This window comes from Hoplias malabaricus, chromosome 1, assembly GCF_029633855.1.
Source record: "Hoplias malabaricus isolate fHopMal1 chromosome 1, fHopMal1.hap1, whole genome shotgun sequence".
Lineage (NCBI taxonomy): Eukaryota > Metazoa > Chordata > Actinopteri > Characiformes > Erythrinidae > Hoplias > Hoplias malabaricus.
Window position 1 is genome coordinate 58128081 of NC_089800.1, and position 19655 is coordinate 58147735.

General features: G+C 39.6%; 2 protein-coding genes across 4 annotated transcripts in view; both read left to right on the top strand.

The window, feature by feature from the left end:
- The window catches only part of sntg2 (syntrophin, gamma 2), a 77133-nt gene extending 68132 nt beyond the window's left edge, over positions 1-9001 (top strand). For all 3 annotated transcript variants that reach the window (XM_066680162.1, XM_066680161.1, XM_066680163.1), the window contains 5 exons: positions 1002-1073; positions 1470-1679; positions 6631-6723; positions 7812-7922; positions 8042-9001. In XM_066680162.1, coding sequence (XP_066536259.1) covers positions 1002-1073; positions 1470-1679; positions 6631-6723; positions 7812-7922; positions 8042-8173 — 618 coding nt within the window. In that variant the 3' untranslated portion in view covers positions 8174-9001. The remainder of the gene's footprint in view (positions 1-1001; positions 1074-1469; positions 1680-6630; positions 6724-7811; positions 7923-8041) is intronic.
- Positions 9002-13062: 4061 nt separating this feature from the next.
- tpo (thyroid peroxidase) overlaps positions 13063-19655 on the top strand; it is a 31429-nt gene continuing 24836 nt past the window's right edge. The window contains exons 1-4 of the mRNA XM_066685795.1: positions 13063-13144; positions 15556-15640; positions 15743-15909; positions 18346-18478. Coding sequence (XP_066541892.1) covers positions 13063-13144; positions 15556-15640; positions 15743-15909; positions 18346-18478 — 467 coding nt within the window. The remainder of the gene's footprint in view (positions 13145-15555; positions 15641-15742; positions 15910-18345; positions 18479-19655) is intronic.

Below are 19655 nucleotides of genomic sequence, written 5' to 3' on the forward strand. Positions count from 1 at the left end.
CATTCAAATTCCCCAGATCTCAGTCTGAACTAGCACCTCTGGGATGTGCTGAAATAACCAGTCTGATTTATAGTGACCTCACCTCTGTAAATAACATCTTGGTGTTAGTTACCATGAGACATCTTCATAGCAGTTTTGGCAGCACAAGGGATGAAATATTAGGCAGGTGGTTTTAATGTTCTAGCTGATCAGTGTCAGTCTCTCCTATGAAAACTTTTGAATGAAATTTTTTTTACTGTTATCCGCTTGGTGTTAATCATTACTGGCAGTTTTTTTAGGTCATGTGTTTGTGATATCCTAAATGTTATGGATATACGTAAATGTACAGTACTGTGCAAATATCAGAGGCTGGTCATTGTATTTTTGTTACTGTTAGACAAATGTACTAATCAATTAAGATAACATTTATGGTAATTCTTTCTCAAAACAATGGAATTTCTTGGTTCAGAAAGAGGCTCAATGTAAACTCAGCTCACCTGAAAAAGTTGCAGTCATAACAAAAGACCAGACTGTATATTCTGGGGCAAAAAATTTAAATGGGAAATATATTTAGTTGTCTAATTGTTTAGTTTTTTTTGTGATTATATTAGTTGTTTTCTCCTGGTAGTTAAATGTTAATAACTAGCACCTAATGACCATTTTTAAGATTAAATATTGTATTCTACTATGCTGTATCAGTGCAGATTTTATATTATTGTTCACACATATTACACTGTGACCTTAGAGCTGGGTACAGTTACAGAATGAATTGTTTCCTAAATATTTCAACTCTGTGAGAGGGTCATAAGGAGCTGAAATGCACACATATGCAACTTTGCTGCTGACAAAAATTTGCTGAGCTGTAATGCCACACAGAATATTGAGAAGGGGCCAAAAAACCTGCAACTGCTGAGCAGCCTGTAGTAGAGTTTTCCTTCACTGTCTGCTGCAAGTTGTAAGTGGTATATGAGCACTAAATTGGATCTCACTGCAGTGTTTGCTGTTTGTTTTTCTCACATCAGGCTAGTGCATCAGACTGGGCTCAAGCCGAGGCCACATTTAACCTCTGTGAGGTTCTCTTTAAGGTTCATAAGGTACATATTCTCTCTCTATTTATTATTTTGTGACAACGGCACCATGTGTTTTTACATGTTCAGCTTCAAGATGGCCATCACAAATTATTGTGTACTGTATAGTGCAGTGGGTACAAACTCTGTTCCTGGTGGCACCCTGCCCTGCACATTTTAGTGGTGTCCCTGCCTTAACACACCCACTGCAACTCTGAAAGACTTGTTAATTAACCAATTAGTTGAATCAAGTGTGTTGGGTGAAGGGAAAGCTATGCCTGTGCAGGGCAGGGTGCCTCCAGGTTTAGAGTTGAGAAACACAGGTATAATGCAGTGACTGAAATTTTTTTTATTTTTTTTTATTTTTTTTTTTCTTTCTTGCAATCTGAGCATGTCAGTGTGTGTGTTTCTGTGTGAGAGAAGTTGTGGATAGCAGAGGACTGTTGGATCCAGACAAAGCTGTACCCGGGCCTGCAGCAGGACTGTGAGTTGCGGGACAATGAACCTTTTTGCTTCAGTGTGCTGGTGGGACATGGACAGAGCCACTGCTTCAGTGTGGTGCTGGGCACGGAGCTGGCGCTCTGGGAGAAAGCCTTCCAGAGAGCCGTCTTCATGGAGGTGCAAAGAGTGGGGGTGAGTACTGGGACCTGAATGGAAAAAAATGTTTGCAGAAATCTCAAGCTGGTAGCCAGTGAAATGTGTTTTAAACAGATGTTTAGAGATGTTATACAGTCTCCAAAGATAAGCCTTCCTAAAATATGCAGCACAGATGGAGAGTGTGGGGGGGGGGGGGGTCGAGACCACCATGATTAATAAAAAGTCATGACTCTGCAGAAAAAATAAAATCTAAATTAATTACTATTACTACCTGTTTTTTAGTCCTTTCGGCATATTATTTATTTAGCATGTGGTTTAATAATTTACTTTGAATTACCTTATACCTTTTGACCTTTCTGCTATAAAGCTTTAAGTTCATTGACATTACCTTATAATGATTTGTTAATAAGCATGGTTGCTCATTTTATATTTCTTGTGTCACTTCTAGCAAACTTTCATTTCTATCTAATCTTTATTATATAGGTTATGTTTTGAATTATTTAACACTGAAACCACTGCAAGAGCAGTCTTCAACACAAGCAGTCCATATAGATGATAAAATTTACAAGTGAACCATTACTTTTAATTATCCTCAGCAAGGCAGTCCATAACGGGCAGAAATGGAAGCAAGACCAATTCCCCATCTGATTTGTTCCTTTTTAAACATTATTATTTTTTAATTAAATTTCTCTGAGGAACCTGTTTTGTAAGACCTCTCCTCATTGAGCCGTTAAATTGCTTCTCCTATACAAAGGTCAGTGGCATCATTGGTCTACAGATGAACTCATGCAGGGTAACTCCTGTAATGTATAAGCCGCCATGAGTTCACGAGGTGAAGGATTTAAGCTTTAAACATTTGTTCTGCTCATTTCTCTTTAACGGTCGTCAAGGTCAAGCTACAACTTTTCATTACAACACTAATCCACTTGCCTTCTCCAAACAATGTATGAGATTTTTGGTATGGCTGCCATGCCACTATATATAATGAGCATATGCTAAACACTTGATACTAGCTTGTGTTAAACTGTGTAATTTGTTTGACGTTCTCCTTTTGCACTCGCCAAGCACATGAATGAACTTGCCATCTGGAGAAATGAATGAAAGACATTGCACACTGCCACTCTGCATGAGCTATGCTGTGAATTATTGTTACTGCAAGACAATTGTAAAGACACTGGAGAGTTTACAGGACAAATTGTATGACTGGCATTTACTCAGACTTAACCTTTCAGAGATAGCATCCTGTAAACCGTTACAAAATAGTAATATCTTAAATAAAATGAATGGTTTAAGATAGGAACCAGTATATAGCATGATATCATAGTTTTACATGAATAGGTAAATGGGGAGATTCAACTTTATTGTAGGCTCACTGCAAGGCAACATAATGCACTTAGCATATATCAGGAGTGCAAGAGAGCAAAAGCAAAGGATATGTGCAATAAATATGAATAGAAGGAAAATGAATGTACATAAGGTCTAACCACTATTTAAATATACACATGCATAAGTCTGTACAAGTTTGTACAGAATATAGTATTTATGTTCTATCGATGATGCAGGATAAATACATGCAGTAATTCACAGTGGTGTACATCCAACATTGTTACAAATAGTATGGGAATACTTAGTATAAATAAATCCTGTGTATACAGTGTATGAGCAGTGTATGGGCTGTAGAGTTAATGGTCAGTTGTGATGATCAGTTTTACTATTTCTTTATTTATTCATACATATTTGTTTATTCAGTCAAATGTTCCCATACAAATCATTTTAAAATTGTGCCCGATGTCAGGTCAAGGATATCAAAAAGTGGCCAGCAGTTCTTGGTAATATTTTTCATTTTCACTGAATAGAAATATAGTAAAGGTTGAAAAAAGTCAGCTCTGAGCCTGAGGGCTGTGATGCTTGGTACCCTTAACTAGAGACATGTATAAATAATACAAAGCAAGGAATCTGTCAGGAGAGATTTAAATCACTACAATACTCAAATACAGCAAGGGCACAGTAGACAACTGTAACCTCCCGCCAAATCCTAGACTAGGGTTTAGCGCTGATGTTCCTTACAAGCCAAAAGCCACTGCTCTAGCAATTATCTGCCTCACTCTTTGCATAGTATTCTCTATACCAGTCGTTTATAGCTCAGTGAGTGTATAAGCTGAGGGTGCCATGAGAAGACAGTGTGAGGAGTCTCTGAGAGATATAATAATCACATTATGTTCTGTGGAGTATTCATGAGGAGAAGTCAAAGGGAGTTCTGGATTGTGATTCATCCAAGTTCAATTTCATTCCCATTTAACTGTGTGAACAATAGATTCTAAGGAGAGCGCCTAACTCAAGAGGTGGAAAATGTTCACATTTGGTATGGAGGGCAGAGCGAGGATGGTGCTGCTCTTTCAGACCATATTGAGTGAGATTAAATACTGGTTGCTCTTAATACACCAGCCAAATCCTTGTAGGCAATATGCATAACTGCAATCATCAGTGGTTCTGCAGCATGTAGTGCCATTACTTGGGTATAATTAAGATTAATGTCTCCATTAAATGATTTGTGAACTTGCTGTGCAAAGCCAGTGACTCGTCTACTGTGTCATTTTGCCACCACTGTGGTTACGGTGCATGATTAATTAGGATTTTACTGCTTGGTTTTGGTGCTGGATTTTGTTATTCATGGTGCTGGGAAATTGATGGCTGGCTTAAAGAGCTTAGTTAATGCTCCATGTGGTTTGGTTGCTGTCAAATTTCAGAGCCACTTGGGATGCTGATGAGTTTATTCTGCATGTGTGAGCATGCCCAGTGTGAAGATTATCCCAAGGTGTTTTTTCCTGAGTTGCACAGAGAAGTGTTGCATGCTAGGCTTCCTTAGTGCACAGCGCTTTTACACAGAAAGAAACGACCAATAAGAGCACAGAAAACGATCAGCCCTCTTTCCCGCCTTAATGATGTAAACTTGAGACATAGTCCCGCGGGAGGCTACTGAATGTGATGGAGGATTTCAGTTAGTGGGTGATTCTGTGTTCTCCTGCCAATTAGTCAAACCTCCTGTGGTCCGCAATAAGTGCTCAGCAGCTCATCTTCAACTAAGACTTGCAACTCAACAGGATGCGGTGTGAAATAAACATGAGCGAGGGAGAAAAACAAAGTCTCTTGTGTTTGTCCAGCCCATTTACACATGATGGCTGTTTTAAGATCTGTGAATTACACCACGCTTCTTTTAACACATTGCAGGGTGCTACCCTGTTTAGGGCATTGCCACAGTGTTGTTGTTTTCCCACCAGCTGGAGAAGTCAGACATGGTTCAGAAACTCTAAGAATGCTGCAGCATCAAACATGCATGCTCTGAGTGGCTAGCTTCATGCTTTGTTAAGAAGCCAGTCACTGTTTGCCGACACTGCTGATCAGATTGGGCTTCACTCAGGCTGCCAGGATGATCCTAGAGCCTACCTCACTATACGTTTCTTCAAATTCCCTACGGAAGCCCTTCAATTAGAGCTGTGTAGTCTGCACTTTACATGTCACAGACCGTGCTCACACCAGACGACAGTAAGCAGTGGGAATCCGCCTAAGCGACATCTTGCTTTTTTGGCAGCTGAATTTGTCGTGCCTCCTAAAGCATGGCAGCACATCTGGGAGGAAGGCATGAAACCCTGCTTCAGTTATTGCTGACGGGCTCTGTGATTAAAGCTATTAGCAGTCCATCCCTGTCCTAACCCAGGCATGGACACTAAAGTGCATCCGTGCTCCAAACCAGCAAGAGTGGGAGGGCGGTGGGGTGGCTGCTGGATTTAAGCATGCTAACATCTCCACCAACACGAAATGGGGTGTTCTGACATTCAGGCAGATTGAATTCCATTTGCACAATGATGAAACAGGGAGAGCAGGATATGCCGTAGCAGCAGAGAGCTACAAAGTACAACTGAAAAGGTTTATACCGCACTGAAATGGTTCCAAAGGACAGCACGTAAATTAGAGCTTATGACCCTATTGACTGTGTGAGTATGTTTTATGGTAGTTAGATAAGAAAATAATAGGGACCCAGGAGAAATCTGAAGGAGGTTAGTGCAAGTAATTCACACATTCTCTCCGTGTTAGTCAAGTATATGGAGCCACATGCTGGAAGGATTGTTTGTGTACTCTAATAGCTTCTCTTTATATTCAGTAGATGTACTGCTGTTGTAGGACAATTAAAACGTTACTACTAGGTGACCAAAAAAAGCACTCTTTGGCACAGTCTAATTGATTTAATGTGACTGACTCCATTCCCATGTATTTCATGCATACAAATATTTCTTCTCCCTGGAGGATTTGATAGTGATTTTAAAACAGAACCCAGCAGCTTCTCAGTAAGCTGCACAGCTGTGATCTGAGCATGATACCCCTTTAATCATATTGGCTAAACACATACAGCCAATAATCTAATTACGGTGAAGGTTGAGAGGGAGATTATTAACCAGCAGAAGAAAAAGGAACACAATTACACCAGGCCATTCTGGTGGCCACTGCTATCTTGACTTCTATTCCATCAATGTCCATTAGCATGTGGCACCTACTTATGTGTGAATGAAAGGCAAAAAGCGCATCAATTAACAAAACACCCTGTGGCAGTCTGTCCTCTAAGACAGTTTACTAATAATATCTAAATTGTTCTCTATTGCCTGCATAATATATTCATTAGATTTCAAACCCTTTGATTTTTCTAATTTCCTTTTCTGCTAAGGAGAGAAATGCTGGGCAGCTGTTGCCATAGCGACTAAACTATACCTGTCCTATTCCTGGGGAAAGTGACTGCTCCACTGACAGTGGGAGTGCTGAAAATATTCACTTATTTACATAAATATGAATGGAACAGTTGGAAAGTTTAAGCAAGCAGTAATGAACGGATACGATAAAGTGCCCTTTGGATGCTGTCTTGTGTTTATTATTTTCATATTATGAGTGTTACTGTGTAGGTTTAATATTCACTAATATTATTCTATTTATTTGGCAGTCGAAAACCTACATGTGCAGCAGCCAAGGGAAGATACTGTGCTTTACAATTGACTTTGAATCTGGCTTCTCCTGTTCAGAGAGCAGTTCAAAGGTAAGAGGACTGAGAATAAGTGTTTATTCTTAGGCACCGTCTGAGACCTCTGAATCTACCCATTTCTGGATATAATCAGGCAACTGGAATATTTGTGCATGCTAATTAAACTCCAAAAGGGAAGAGAGCATTCAGGGGTCTTCATAGTCATCAGCTTGTGCTCAGATTATTGCCTAAAGAACATTTCAAGGATACTTTCCCCTTATTACCAAAACATGGTTAAGATGGAATGGCTCATTATTATATCTGGATTACTATAATCTTGACTTACAGAGTAGTTTGAATATTAATAGGCTAACATGAGTACATTTCAAGGCTGACAGACTGGCCTAAATGTGGGCTTTATTGTTAATCATTCGAAACTAATTTGCATAGGAGTGAGCGCGTGTTAGCTGATCGGTTTCACTCTGTAAAGCAGCCATTACAATGAGTGGGGATGACGTATATGCAAACGAGCCCCGATCAGGCCTTTCAACGGCTCTTAATGAGCTGCTTTCAGTACAGACTCCAGCTGTCCGTCTTTGTTTGAGACTAAGTACAGCACGATTTTCATGGACAGCTACAGCAGTCCATTTGCAGAGTCACTCTATATGAAGCAGGTAATTAATACGTCCCATTTAGGATGATAATGAGCTAAAAGTTGCTAAAAATACCCTACACATCCGGTGCTGGCGCTGACACTGAGTCAGTATTTGTTGTGTAATATCTGCACATCACTGCCCAGTGACTGAATAAATATTACCTCTATCCTCTACAGCCATCATTCACTAACTGTTATTTTCTTCATCTTGGCGGTCCAAGTAATCCTCCTATGTATGGAATACCTGAAGGAATATAATGCACTAGACATTCAATCCATTATTATCCAGTTGAATGCTTTCTGGTCCAGATTTAAAAATAAATACAATCACAGATGAATGGGGAAGCATTTCCTCATGTAGCTATAGACTATCAATCCCAGAAAGCCACTTCTATTCTGTATCCTGCACACAAAGCTGAATGGTAATAGACATTTGTCAACTTTGACTTGGCTTTAGCCTTTTGACCTGCCTGCTCTATTTGATTTCCTCTGGTCTCCTCATCCACAGAAAGTCATTTGGAGATATAAATTCTCCCAGCTAAAGGGTTCCTCTGACGATGGAAAGACAAGAGTGAAGCTCTTATTCAAAAACACAGAAAGCAAACAGATAGAAATGAAGGTAAGGTTTACCATCACAGTTGTGTTCTAGTGTTCTAGTTAAAGCAAATGAATTCCATACCCAACAACAAGTTTTAGGTTTAAAGCGCTTTTCTTCTACTCTCATGTTTGGCTTCACAGGAGCTGGAGTTTGCGAATCTGACAGCTGTTCTTCACTGTATCCACTCCTTCATCGCTGCCAAAGTGGCCTCAGTGGACCCGCTCTTTGTCAACAATCAAACCATGACACGAAAGTACATGTACAACAGCTAGAACTACAAGTGTTGTCAGGAACATGTACCATCTCGTCTGTGGATTCAGTCTGCTACAGTCTGCTATTTTATGCACAATATCTATGAATATATCTAGTTCTTGTTATTTTTGTATGACTCTTATAAACAAAGAACAATGCAAAAAAGAAAAAAAAAATCAAAACAGTTTTTGGACTAGATGATATTTTGACATGCATTGATTAACGGTTTGGTACTCAATTACAATATATTCATCAATCATTAATCTGCTTGAAATCAGTTCATGTTGATCATGTAGCAAATCAAACATTCACATGTGGTAAATGGCATTATGAGTTTGTTAATGCATGCACTGCATTTAACAATTTACACTAAAACGGGTGAACCTTGAAGTTAGAGTTCTGTACAAACTTCGGTCCTTGTCTCTTTCTTTAAGTTTAGAAATTCCCCTCGGCACTTTTCACTGGTGCAACTCTTAGAATATATTTTTTATGATTATAAATTCCATTAACATAGGTAAAATATTATTTTGCCAAACAGATGTATATTAAAATTTGCAAATCAACAATAACACGGCCTCAACCTTTAAGTTTTGTTTGTTTAGCATGAACTCAAAGCTACATAATTCAATTTTGTAACCAGTGTCCATAGTTTTCTCCTTTGAATCTGAATTCTTTAATTATAACCACATTGCAAAAATGTGTAGTGTAGCTGTAAAAATACATGTTTAATTAAACAGTAATTAGATCATGTAGGGTAGCCAAAAGCTGTCCTTAGAAAATTTCTTTCTTTTTTTAATCTGTGAATAAATCAAAGGCCCCTAATTTGCAGCTCTGTTCTGTATAGTGTTATCCAGTACCTTTCCAAATAAAGGAACAGTTAATGGACTGTTCACAAGAACGTGTATGGTCTTTTCTGTGTAGATGTTTGAGAGATTGTAACTGACTGACTGTTCCCTTTGGTTATGGCTCTTGCAATAAATGCAGCTCCAAAAGAGAGAATAATTTGGTAGTGAAACTTTGAAATTAAATATCAGTTAAATGTCACGTGTCTGGGTAAATATGTCTAGGGTGTAGTGATTTTTAGCCCAAAGTTCATTATGTGCATTTGGATGTAATGTCATGCAATTTACTTTGGTCCAGTACAGTACCCTGTCAACAGCAGAATATAGTTTTTAGGAGGCAGCATAAGCTCTTTGAACAAAAGAACCATCTGAAGCACTTGGATGCGAAGCCAAAAAAAAAAAAAGCTTTGCAGGGTGAATTCTAAAGTAGCAGCACTCAAAGTGTGATTCAAAGAGCTCCTGCAGTCCACTGGGCAACGGGGAGGCAGTCACTGGAAAGGGAAAATTGTGGTGAAATAAATGTTGGAGGGTACAGAAACGTTGGAAGCAACAGAATGAGTTGCATTTAAACAAAAAAGCAGCACACTGTTTGTCTATTACAAGTTCAAAAGAGATGACGACAGAGAGCCCTGTAGAGTGTTCAGCTCCAGCTCCTCACTGCTCAATTACCCACACTTCTTCAAGAGCAAATGTCCTTTGCTGAAGAGTTCAGTGCTCAGACTTTACGTCATGTTCCCACAGAGTTACTGATGCAAGTGGTTCATAGTGGCTCTTGGACATTTTGTTAATGTTTTTCTTACACTAAAAATGTATGAAAAAATGATTTGAACAAGCTTTCAAATCAGTAGTTGTCATAATACCACACTGGTACTACAGCTTTCAGAAACTCTGCCATTCATCTATATGTTTTCCTGATGCAACTTATTATATAAAATGATTATCAGCAAGGTTAAATCCCTTAACATGTGAAGTAATTAACATTGAGTGTCTCATATGTTTGCCACCTTTTAAGAGTTTTGGAAGAAGAAAAATGGACGAGCAACTTTGACAAGGGCCAGACATGACGGTCATGATGTTTCGGTCAGAACCTCTCTGAAACTGCAGGTCTTGTGAGGTGTCCTGGTATGCCATGGTCAGCACCGGCTAAAAGTGGTCCATGGATGCAGAGGTGTCAAGGAGTGTCACGGCAAGCTGCCATTACTGTTTTCAGTAATTTTCCCAGCAGAAATCTCCTTAGTTCCTCTTGGACACCCACAAACCTGCCTTTGGTTCACCAGTTGTCCTTTGGATGACTATTGGTTGGTAATAATGACTATTTCATGCTGGCAATATCCCACAAGCTTTTGGAGTGGTTCTGACTGAAACATTATGATCATCTCAAATTGGCGCTCAGAATCTTGTGCTTGCCCACTGTCCTGTTTCCCACATCAGCGTCAAGAACATACTGTTCTCCTGCATCCTAGTATGTATCTCAACACCTGACAGGTGGTATTCTGACGAGATAATTAGTTTTATTCACTTCACCTCTCTTTGGTTTCAATCTTGTGGCTGATCAGAATATTGATCTTTCAGTGAGGCCACCCAGGCCCTGAGAGCACAAGGCAGCTCCAAACATTATACATCAACCCCTATACTTCACAGCTGGGCTGAGATTCTGATCTTGCAAAGTTTTGTTTTTCCAAACAAAACCAAAACAAAACTTGTATTTTTATCTCATCCATCTACAAGACATTGTTCCAGTGGTAATGTGGAATATCCAGATTAGTCATGACTCAGGAAGTGCAGGAGATGCCTGCAGACTCTTGGCTGTTTGTGGATTCTGCAGCCTGCCCTTGCACTGATCTTTGTAGGACAACCACAAGAGATGGAGAGAAGCTGCAGTGCTGAATTTCTTCCATTTATAAAATATCTGCCTGACTGGGGGACGGGTGTAGGCCTGAGTCTTTAGAAATCTTTTTGTAAACCTCTGCAGAACTCGAGCAGCATCTGAGGCCGCATGAAATCTTTTGGCCAGCTATATTTCTCTTGAAGGGAATTCTCTTGTGGAGAGAGGGTAGTCAAAGATGTTTTTTTTTGTCGCAAACCACATCTGAATTTATAGGAACAATGGAATTGATTGGAATTCACTCCTCACAGGGTCATTATCCTGGGGGTTCACATTGATGCAGTGAAGTCTCAAACACTGGAAGGTTATAAAGGATTGTTTAAAAAAGTTTAGCAACAAAGGAGTACATTTTTTCTCCATTGAGATCATCAGCTGTGAAGAATGCAAAGGAAGAAAAGACCAAAAGATGAATTCACAATGTTTACAAAAGCACCGTCCTTTGCCGACATATTTTACCTTTTTTTTTTTTTAAACTAAGACAGTTGAAAAGGCAGTGTTTTTAAACACTAGATGTGTTCATTAAAAAAAAAAGCTATATCAAAATTCCGTATGCAGCAGCAGGTTAGTGTCGCAGTCACACAGCTTCAGGGATCTGGGGGTTGTGAGTTCGATTCCCACTCTGGGTGACTGTCTGTGAGGAGTGTGGTGTGTTCTCCCTGTGTCTGCGTGGGTTTCCTCAGGGTGACTGTCTGTGAGGAGTGTGGTGTGTTCTCCCTGTGTCTGTGTGGGTTTCCTCCAGGTGACTGTCTGTGAGGAGTGTGGTGTGTTCTCCCTGTGTCTGCGTGGATTTCCTCCGGGTGACTGTCTGTGAGGAGTGTGGTGTGTTCTTCCTGTGTCTGTGTGGGATTCCTCCGGGTGACTGTCTGTGAGGTGTGTAGTGTGTTCTCCCTGTGTCTGCATGGGTTTCCTCCGGGTGACTGTCTGTGAGGAGTGTGGTGTGTTCTCCCTGTGTCTGTGTGGGTTTCCTCCGGGTGACTGTCTGTGAGGAGTGTGGTGTGTTCTCCCTGTGTCTGCAAGGGTTTCCTCCGGGTGCTCCAGTTTCCTCCCACAGTCCAAATAACACACGTTGGTAGATGGATTGGCGACTCAAAAGTGTCCGTAGATGTGTGTGTTGCCCTGTGAAGGACTGGCGCCCCCTCCAGGGTGTATTCCTGCCTTGCGTCCAATGATTCCAGGTAGGCTCTGGACCCACCACGACCCTGAACTAGATAAGTGCTTACAGGTAATGAATGAATGAATGAATTTTGAAACCATCTACTGCCACACAATCTTTATCTCAGTGGTACATTCAGCCATAACGTTAAAATCACTCTTTGGTTCTAAACTCATTGTCCATTCTCTCAGCTCCATTGACCACACAGAGCAGGTAATATTTGGGTTGGGGGTCATTCTCTACATTGAGGGTTTTAAAGTTAAATTTAATGCCAGAAAGTCCTAAAAAATCCCATTGAAAATGTAAGCATCTGCTCGTTCCCAGGATTTCAGCCCAAGGACAGGATAATAGGGCTTCAAACACATGGAGGTTTTCTTAACTTTCATGAATTCTCTAAACCATGAGGATTTGAATAGTAATTAGACTGATTTTAAAGCGGTGAAGAATTCTGACACATACACACACACACACACACACACACACGCAGTGTGTTTATAACTGATCTCTCAACCTACGTAATTTATGTGCTTGGAGAGCATCAAAAGATGAGAAAATCAAGTGGCTTTTGTACAGAGTCAGCAGACTATGACTAGGCCTCTCTGAGGAAGAGAAAACTCAGCTCAGAGAGAGAAGAGTAAACAGTCAAACTCCGTCTGAGATCACATCCACACAACACGGTGAGGAAATATTTGTCTTTTCCCTTTTCTTTATAATGTGTGAGCTACAGTGCATCTTTTCTGATTTATGGGATAAATGCTCTACGTTGGAAGATGCCCAGAATATTAACCTCTGTTTGCTATTAAGCTTTAAAAAACACAAAGGGAAATAAAAGCCTTAGAGTAACTGCACAGCAATTGTGAATCATACTGCATTTATAATGTATGACATGGAAGGTACTTTATTAGTAGTTCACTCTTCACTGCCTTAGGTGTTAGATTAGGTCTTAGGTTTTAGGGGTTGCTGATGTATTTCAATATATACATTTCTTTTTCAAATATTAAATGTTTTCTTACTTTCAGCGCTGTAGCGATGTCCAGCTCTGTGTCCAGGCTGTTGCTTTGTTGCATTCTGCTTTCATATTCATCTACAGATGCAGCTACAGAATCTAAACGTAGGTCATGTGTCTTGTACCTTCTCAATTCTTTTTTTTTCATATATCCTAAGTGTCCTGGATCATTTTTAATTGTTTGGACAGAATCCATTTTCTATATTAGCATGGTGAGGAATATAATATATATAATATAAAAATATAAAACGTGTGTGATGTGATGATATGATTTAATGTACGTGTTATAAATGTTTTCTGATGAGCACTGATTTTCTGAGTTGGAGCTGTGTCAAGAGCAAAGTGTCATGGCCCAAAACACAGGGAAAGGATTCACTGCAGTGGGTGGTGGTTAAAGGGTGGGACATCTGTCAATTGTTTTCAGCTGTAGTCAGTCATGTAACCGATTTTAGCATTCGTTGTTACCCTAGTAATAGCAGTGTGTGGTGAAATTCTGAGAAGGACATGAAGGCAGCTATAAACTCTTAAACTAATTCTGTATTGTTTTGCTCTACTCTACACTGTCAGTAGTCTGTGGTGGCACCCTCAAGGGTACATGTTCTGTACTTTTATATTAGGGAACATAATTGTAACATAATTCTATTACAACTGTAGATTGTAAAATTGGGTTGATTTCATATTCAGGGCATATCTTCTTTTATTTGATACAGTTATATAATGAAAATGTTTTTTTGTTTTTTTTTTAAGTACTTTTAAAGGTACATTTACGCTGTTTGTACCGTTAGTGACAGTAAGAGTATTTAAGTATTCAAATATCGCAGCTAGTAATTATATGATGCCACGTTTTATTTGGTTTTTTTTTTCAAAATCAATACTGAGACCAATACAGGAAGCTTGAATTTCAGTCAATTGTGATATTGTGCTGATTTTGGTATGAAATCCACAAGCTCTGTAATGAGCTGTTCAACACTGAAGCACAAATATTGCCATCTAAGAGTCACAAGTTGTCCCCGAACTGCTGAAATATGCTACCGCAGCTTATAATGAGGCATAATACTGTGCAAGTGAATGTTATATCAGGCTAGATTTGTTACTGGATTGAATCGCACTCATTCTTGTTATTCCTTCCATTATTCAGTTTATTTTTCTGCTGATATCAGCCCAAGATCGTAATGTGTTATTGGGCCGGTGCCGTCTCTTATTATGGTTTTGTGCTTTTGTCATATTGCCTACGTTTATTGTTTCTGTTATTGTTAAAATTTCTGTCAGGTTGTTTTGCAGTTTGAAATAAATGATTAGTGTTTGTGGGCATCTATTTGAGCTCTGGTTCATTTCTCCTCAGCTGCACTTAACCGACAGCATATGCAGTAGAGTTTATTCAGTACTGTGTGACGTTAAGCTTTCATGGTTCCTAGCCCAGATTTTTGACCACGTTTTGGCACCTGCCGTCCCCCTGCGGTGGATTTTATTATATTTGCTGACAGATAAGGCATCATCCAGTTCATATGGGATGCCCACATAGCTGATATAGCCTCATAACATAATCTGGGAAGTGGAAGTGATGCTGGATGTTGAGACTCAGTGCTATCCTCGATGTGATGGAGCAGTGACTCATTGTATTGAGCCTGGTGTATAATTGAACCAATGAAAGCTATTTTCTTCATGTCTTCTCGTCTAAGGTCCTCAATTAGACGTGGTGTAGGCAGGTGAAATTATACCTGTTTATGTCATATTAAATCTGCTCTATGTCATGCCATTCATTCTGGAACTTTCTCTGCTCTGAATCCACATAGGCAAAAAAAAAAAGCCAAAGATTAAGGCCAGAATAGATTTGACTGACAGCATATTAATTTCTTACTCCCCATCCATCCCATATCATAATAACAGTTCCTCGGATCCATTCATTCTAATAACTGGGTACAATCAATCATTTTATATATCATGATATATTAGAGGATATGACCGATTTAATGGTCACTCATTTATTCATTCCATTGTATTGCATTACACTCTGTGGTCAAAAGTTTCTGGACACCTGCCCATATTTCTCCCATAATCAGTGATTTTGTCTCCGCTCAGCAGTAGAAAAGGCTTTAGATTAGACATTTACAGCATTCAGCCACATACATGTAAGTAAGATCAGAATGATTCATTCTAGATCATAAAAGCCACTCCAATTTATCTCAGAGATAGACCTCTATCTCTCCAGAAAGGATAGTTACACTGGTGCACAGCTCATTGCTGGGAGGTTTGAAAGCCCTCTTTCCCACATTTGGCATTGGGCATGGTGAATTTTAGGCTCATGTGCAGAGCCTCTCATTCTAACCATGTGATAGCAGGCGGAGCAACTTAGAGAATGAGAAATTTGTCTAATTTTTGACATTTTACGGATTTTCTTCTCTTTTCCTTGCAAACTTCCTGAGTGTTCCTTCTTGATCTGTAAATGTATCATTTTGGAGATAAAAGATTTTGTCTTGAAAGCGATGGTGTGGTGCCCTTTGTGCGTATTTTCCCAGGAACAAAGCCTGAAAATGTGCTCCTATCCTCAGTAAATGCGAGCCTTCAGCTGGTCAAAAGTGCTCTACATCACACAGAAAAAAGGTAAACACTCGTTTTTTATGCATGATATGCAAATTTTGACTTTCACATCAGTGATATTCATAAACACTATCTTTACAGTTGTTTTTCTTTCTTTCTGAATAGCACAAATTACACGGAGTCCTCCTGCCTGCAGATGTTTGCTTTCTCCAGGCGAGCAGCAACAGCAGCGACTCAGGGGATTTCACAAGCTGCAGAGGTCTTTCAAATGACTTTGCGACTTTTAACAGATAAAGCAAGTAGGAGACAGAAAAGGTCTGTCTCTGTAGCAGGTAATACACTTCAGTGAAAACAATAATTCATACGGACAGCAAATGAAGTGAATGACATAGATTATATTATTACAATGGCATTATTACAGTTGGAGCCAGAGCATCTCCAAAATGACAGATGTGGCAGGGTTCCCCCAGTTAGAGTGGTTTTGGTGACAAGAGGAGGACACTCAATATATTAGTCAAGTGGTTTTAAAGTTATGGCTGATTGGTGTATGGATATTTATTATGCAGGTGTTGTTATGTACAGCAGCTGTGGTCTTTAGCTGGAATGAAATCTGGTGAATAAGTGCTCAGTATCTCTGCAGTGGTAGCAGCAGCAGTATTGACCAGCAGTGAAATGTCAGGTTTAATGTATGCAGACAGGTTGATAGAAGCTGCTACATTAAGCCCAGAAATAGGTGCTACTCAAACTCAAAGGTTCTGTAGACCTGGGATATTGACTGTAATTGATTTATTCATGCTCCACCTACTATAGTGCACAACTCAGACACATTAATTATTTGAAGTATTTCTGTTTGCAATGCAATGGAATGCAGTGTTCAGTTTGCAGTTTAAAATGCTGTGCTATACTGTTGTAATGTGTTGTTGTAGCAAATCTAAACCTGGCTAGTTTCTCTGCTGGTAGCCTTCGAGGCAGAACAACTGTAATTTACCAGCCTATAGGCAGGAATGAACACGATTGGTTAGCACACACTGGATGAAGATTTTTTAAATACTGTGCCATAAACCGGTAAAGCCAGGTATGTGTCTGCAGCCCGAAAAACAAATAGATATAGTGAATAGGTGGAGATACTGTCAGTCATTTCTTGCATCAGCCAAAGTCTTACATCAAAAGTCTGAAGTACGTGTCTATCATTTTTTTTTTAATCAAACAATGGTTTTAAGGAAAGTGAGGCCCGGGAGAGGCTGTGTGTGTTTGATGCTGGGTGTGTGGTGGCTGGTGTGGGCAGAGCATTAGGAAGTTTTAGATGACGGTGCACAACAGCTTTGGTCCCATCACATATCAATCCCAATACTGTTTGAAAACTTGTTCCTGTTCACTACACACTTACGGCTTGTGGAAGTCCTTGTAATTAGGAATGTGCAGATGTAACTTTTAAGATTTAAGGAGAGTGGAGTTCTCTTCACAAAAAGCTTGTTTGTAAAAAACTAAAAATATGGTAATTGACTTTGTTAAGCTCCTGGGTTATAATTGACATTAACAAACCACTTACTTAAAAGAGACCTTCACAATTTTAATCTTGTATCTTTAATTCTGATGTTTCCTCACCGTTTGCTGCTCTCCAATCTTTTTGCATGCTTTGAACCGGTCTTATGTGTTACAAGGCCCCAGTGTCTTCGATTACAAAAAGAACTTCAAACTTTGAAAAGCACAAACTAGGATGAGGATGTTGCTCTATTCCTGCTCTATAGATGGATGAACTGATTCTAAACTCGGCAAAACATAACTGAAGTAACGAATGTGCTTCTGTGGTATTTCAAACAGTAAATAAATCTTACAGACAATATAAACTTCAGGTACAAACAAGAGTCATTTTTTTCCTCAAATATAGTTCAACTTTTAAAGACACAGTGCTTCTGAATGTAAACAATCCCAAAGCAAATGCTGAAATTGTTTTGCAGCACGTCCAACAAATTATAAAACAGAACTAAGTCTACAGTAAAAAAAAAACAAAAAAAAAAAAAAACATATTCCACATTTATTTTATTCCAAAGATATTTCTGGCAGTCAGAGCAGGGGTGTAGACAGAGCTTTACCAGTGTTTGAAAAACACCACCCAATGTGTGTTAACGAATCATGTTCATCCCCGCCTGTCGGTTGTAACCAATTACATTCATTCAGTGCTTCTTCCAGAATCATTTTGAGTAGTGATTTTGCACACAAGCGTACTTCTAAATGTACTGGTGTGAAGGCCATTACACATCTTATGTCCAGTGTCCAGAACTTAGAAATTGTTATTTTATGAACGTACACAGACAGACATCCATGTAAATGTGTGTTCACACTTGATAATTTAGCACTACTCAGTTTTTCTAAGCACCAAAGTCATATAGTGCACGGACATGTAAGAAAGGAAAACAGCCAATGAAACATCTTTGAGACAAACAAATGGTCCGTTATGTCAGTTATTATCTTAACCCTAAACCTGGTGATTATTTGTGCTCGTACTGTGGCATTTTCCATGATTTATTTGATTATCTGTCCAGAGTGCAGTGGCCTGTACCTGGTATTGGATCATAAAAACTTCTCCTAACTCTGTGTACGTCCACACTCACCCAAAATAAATACCTTCTATTAAGAGGTCAATGTCAATGATTATTAAGATGAAAGTGGGCTTTGGCATTAATCTATAAAGCTTGCCTAACCTAGCAACAGTTGCTATGAAATCTATGCATGGACAGGCCAGTCAAGCTAATTACCTTCTTTTCCAGAGCTCCTGTCCACAGAGGAAGTGGAGCTGATAGCGAACCTGTCTGGGTGCCCTCCAGTCATACAGCCAGCCACCTGCCCTCGAGGAGAGGATTCAGAGAAATACCGCACCATCTCTGGAGTCTGCAATAACAGGTAGGTAGCCTCTTCCTTAATAATTAATTCCTAATCCTGTGTCCTGCAAAGCAACAAGGCCCATCTCCCAGACCCGCTCAAACCGTTCTAATAAACAGTCTTTCTCTCAGGTGACTGGACCCTGGCATTTTGCTGAAGGACTAAGGCCAAAATGATAAGATGACCTTTGATAGATAGGATAGGTCAGGGTTAGTGGAGCAGATGGAAAGCAGGCCAGTCACCGCATGAGGGTGGGAGTAGCAGCCAGAAGCAGCGCTTAGCAGCACTAGAATGATGCACTGCTGCACCAAGTTTATCAAGAACATTGAGATACAATGATATATATTACATGATATATATACATATATAACGGTAGCACGGTGGCGCAGCTGGTAGTGTCGCAGTCACACTCATCACTTTGTGAGGAGTGTGGTGTGTTCTCCCTGTGTCTGCAAGGGTTTCCTCCGGGTGACTGTCTGTGAGGTGTGTGGTGTATTCTCCCTGTGTCTGCGTGGGTTTCCTCTGGGTGCTCCGGTTTCCTCCCACGGTCCAAAAACACACGTTGGTAGGTGGACTGGCGATGAATGAATGAATGAATGAATATAGATATATATATATATATTCATAGAGGAGCTTATTGAGGAGCAGGATGTAATGGTTAAGAAAGTATGCCGAGAAACAGTTGGACTACCATCTTTAATTATAGAACTACAACATGCCCCTGTAGGGTCAGTGGAGCTGTAGATATTTTATCTCAAGTCATGTTATTATAATATATAATAAAGGTGGTGTTTAATGATGGATTTTCATCCCAGCAGTGACACAGCAGGGCTTTAAAAACTCTAGCAGCCCTGCTGTGTCTGATCCACTGATAAAATGGACAGTGAGCGTAGATACAAGATAGGTGTTGCTAATGATGTGATTGTTGAGTGCATGTGTTTTATTATGGCCACCTCCTAGTTTTTACATTCTTTGTCTTGTTTTGTACAGTTTACTCAAACCAGTCCAATAGTCACTGCCAAGCCACTAGCACATCAGTGTCAGCACAGCACTGACAATGACCCACTGCCCAGATAGTACCTGCTCTCTGCAAAGTATGCAGAACAGATAACAGTTTCTTCACATTTTCTTATTAACGTATAGGAATTTTAGATTTACAGGGAGCATCAAATTTACTGTGCATTTAATTAATGTTTCA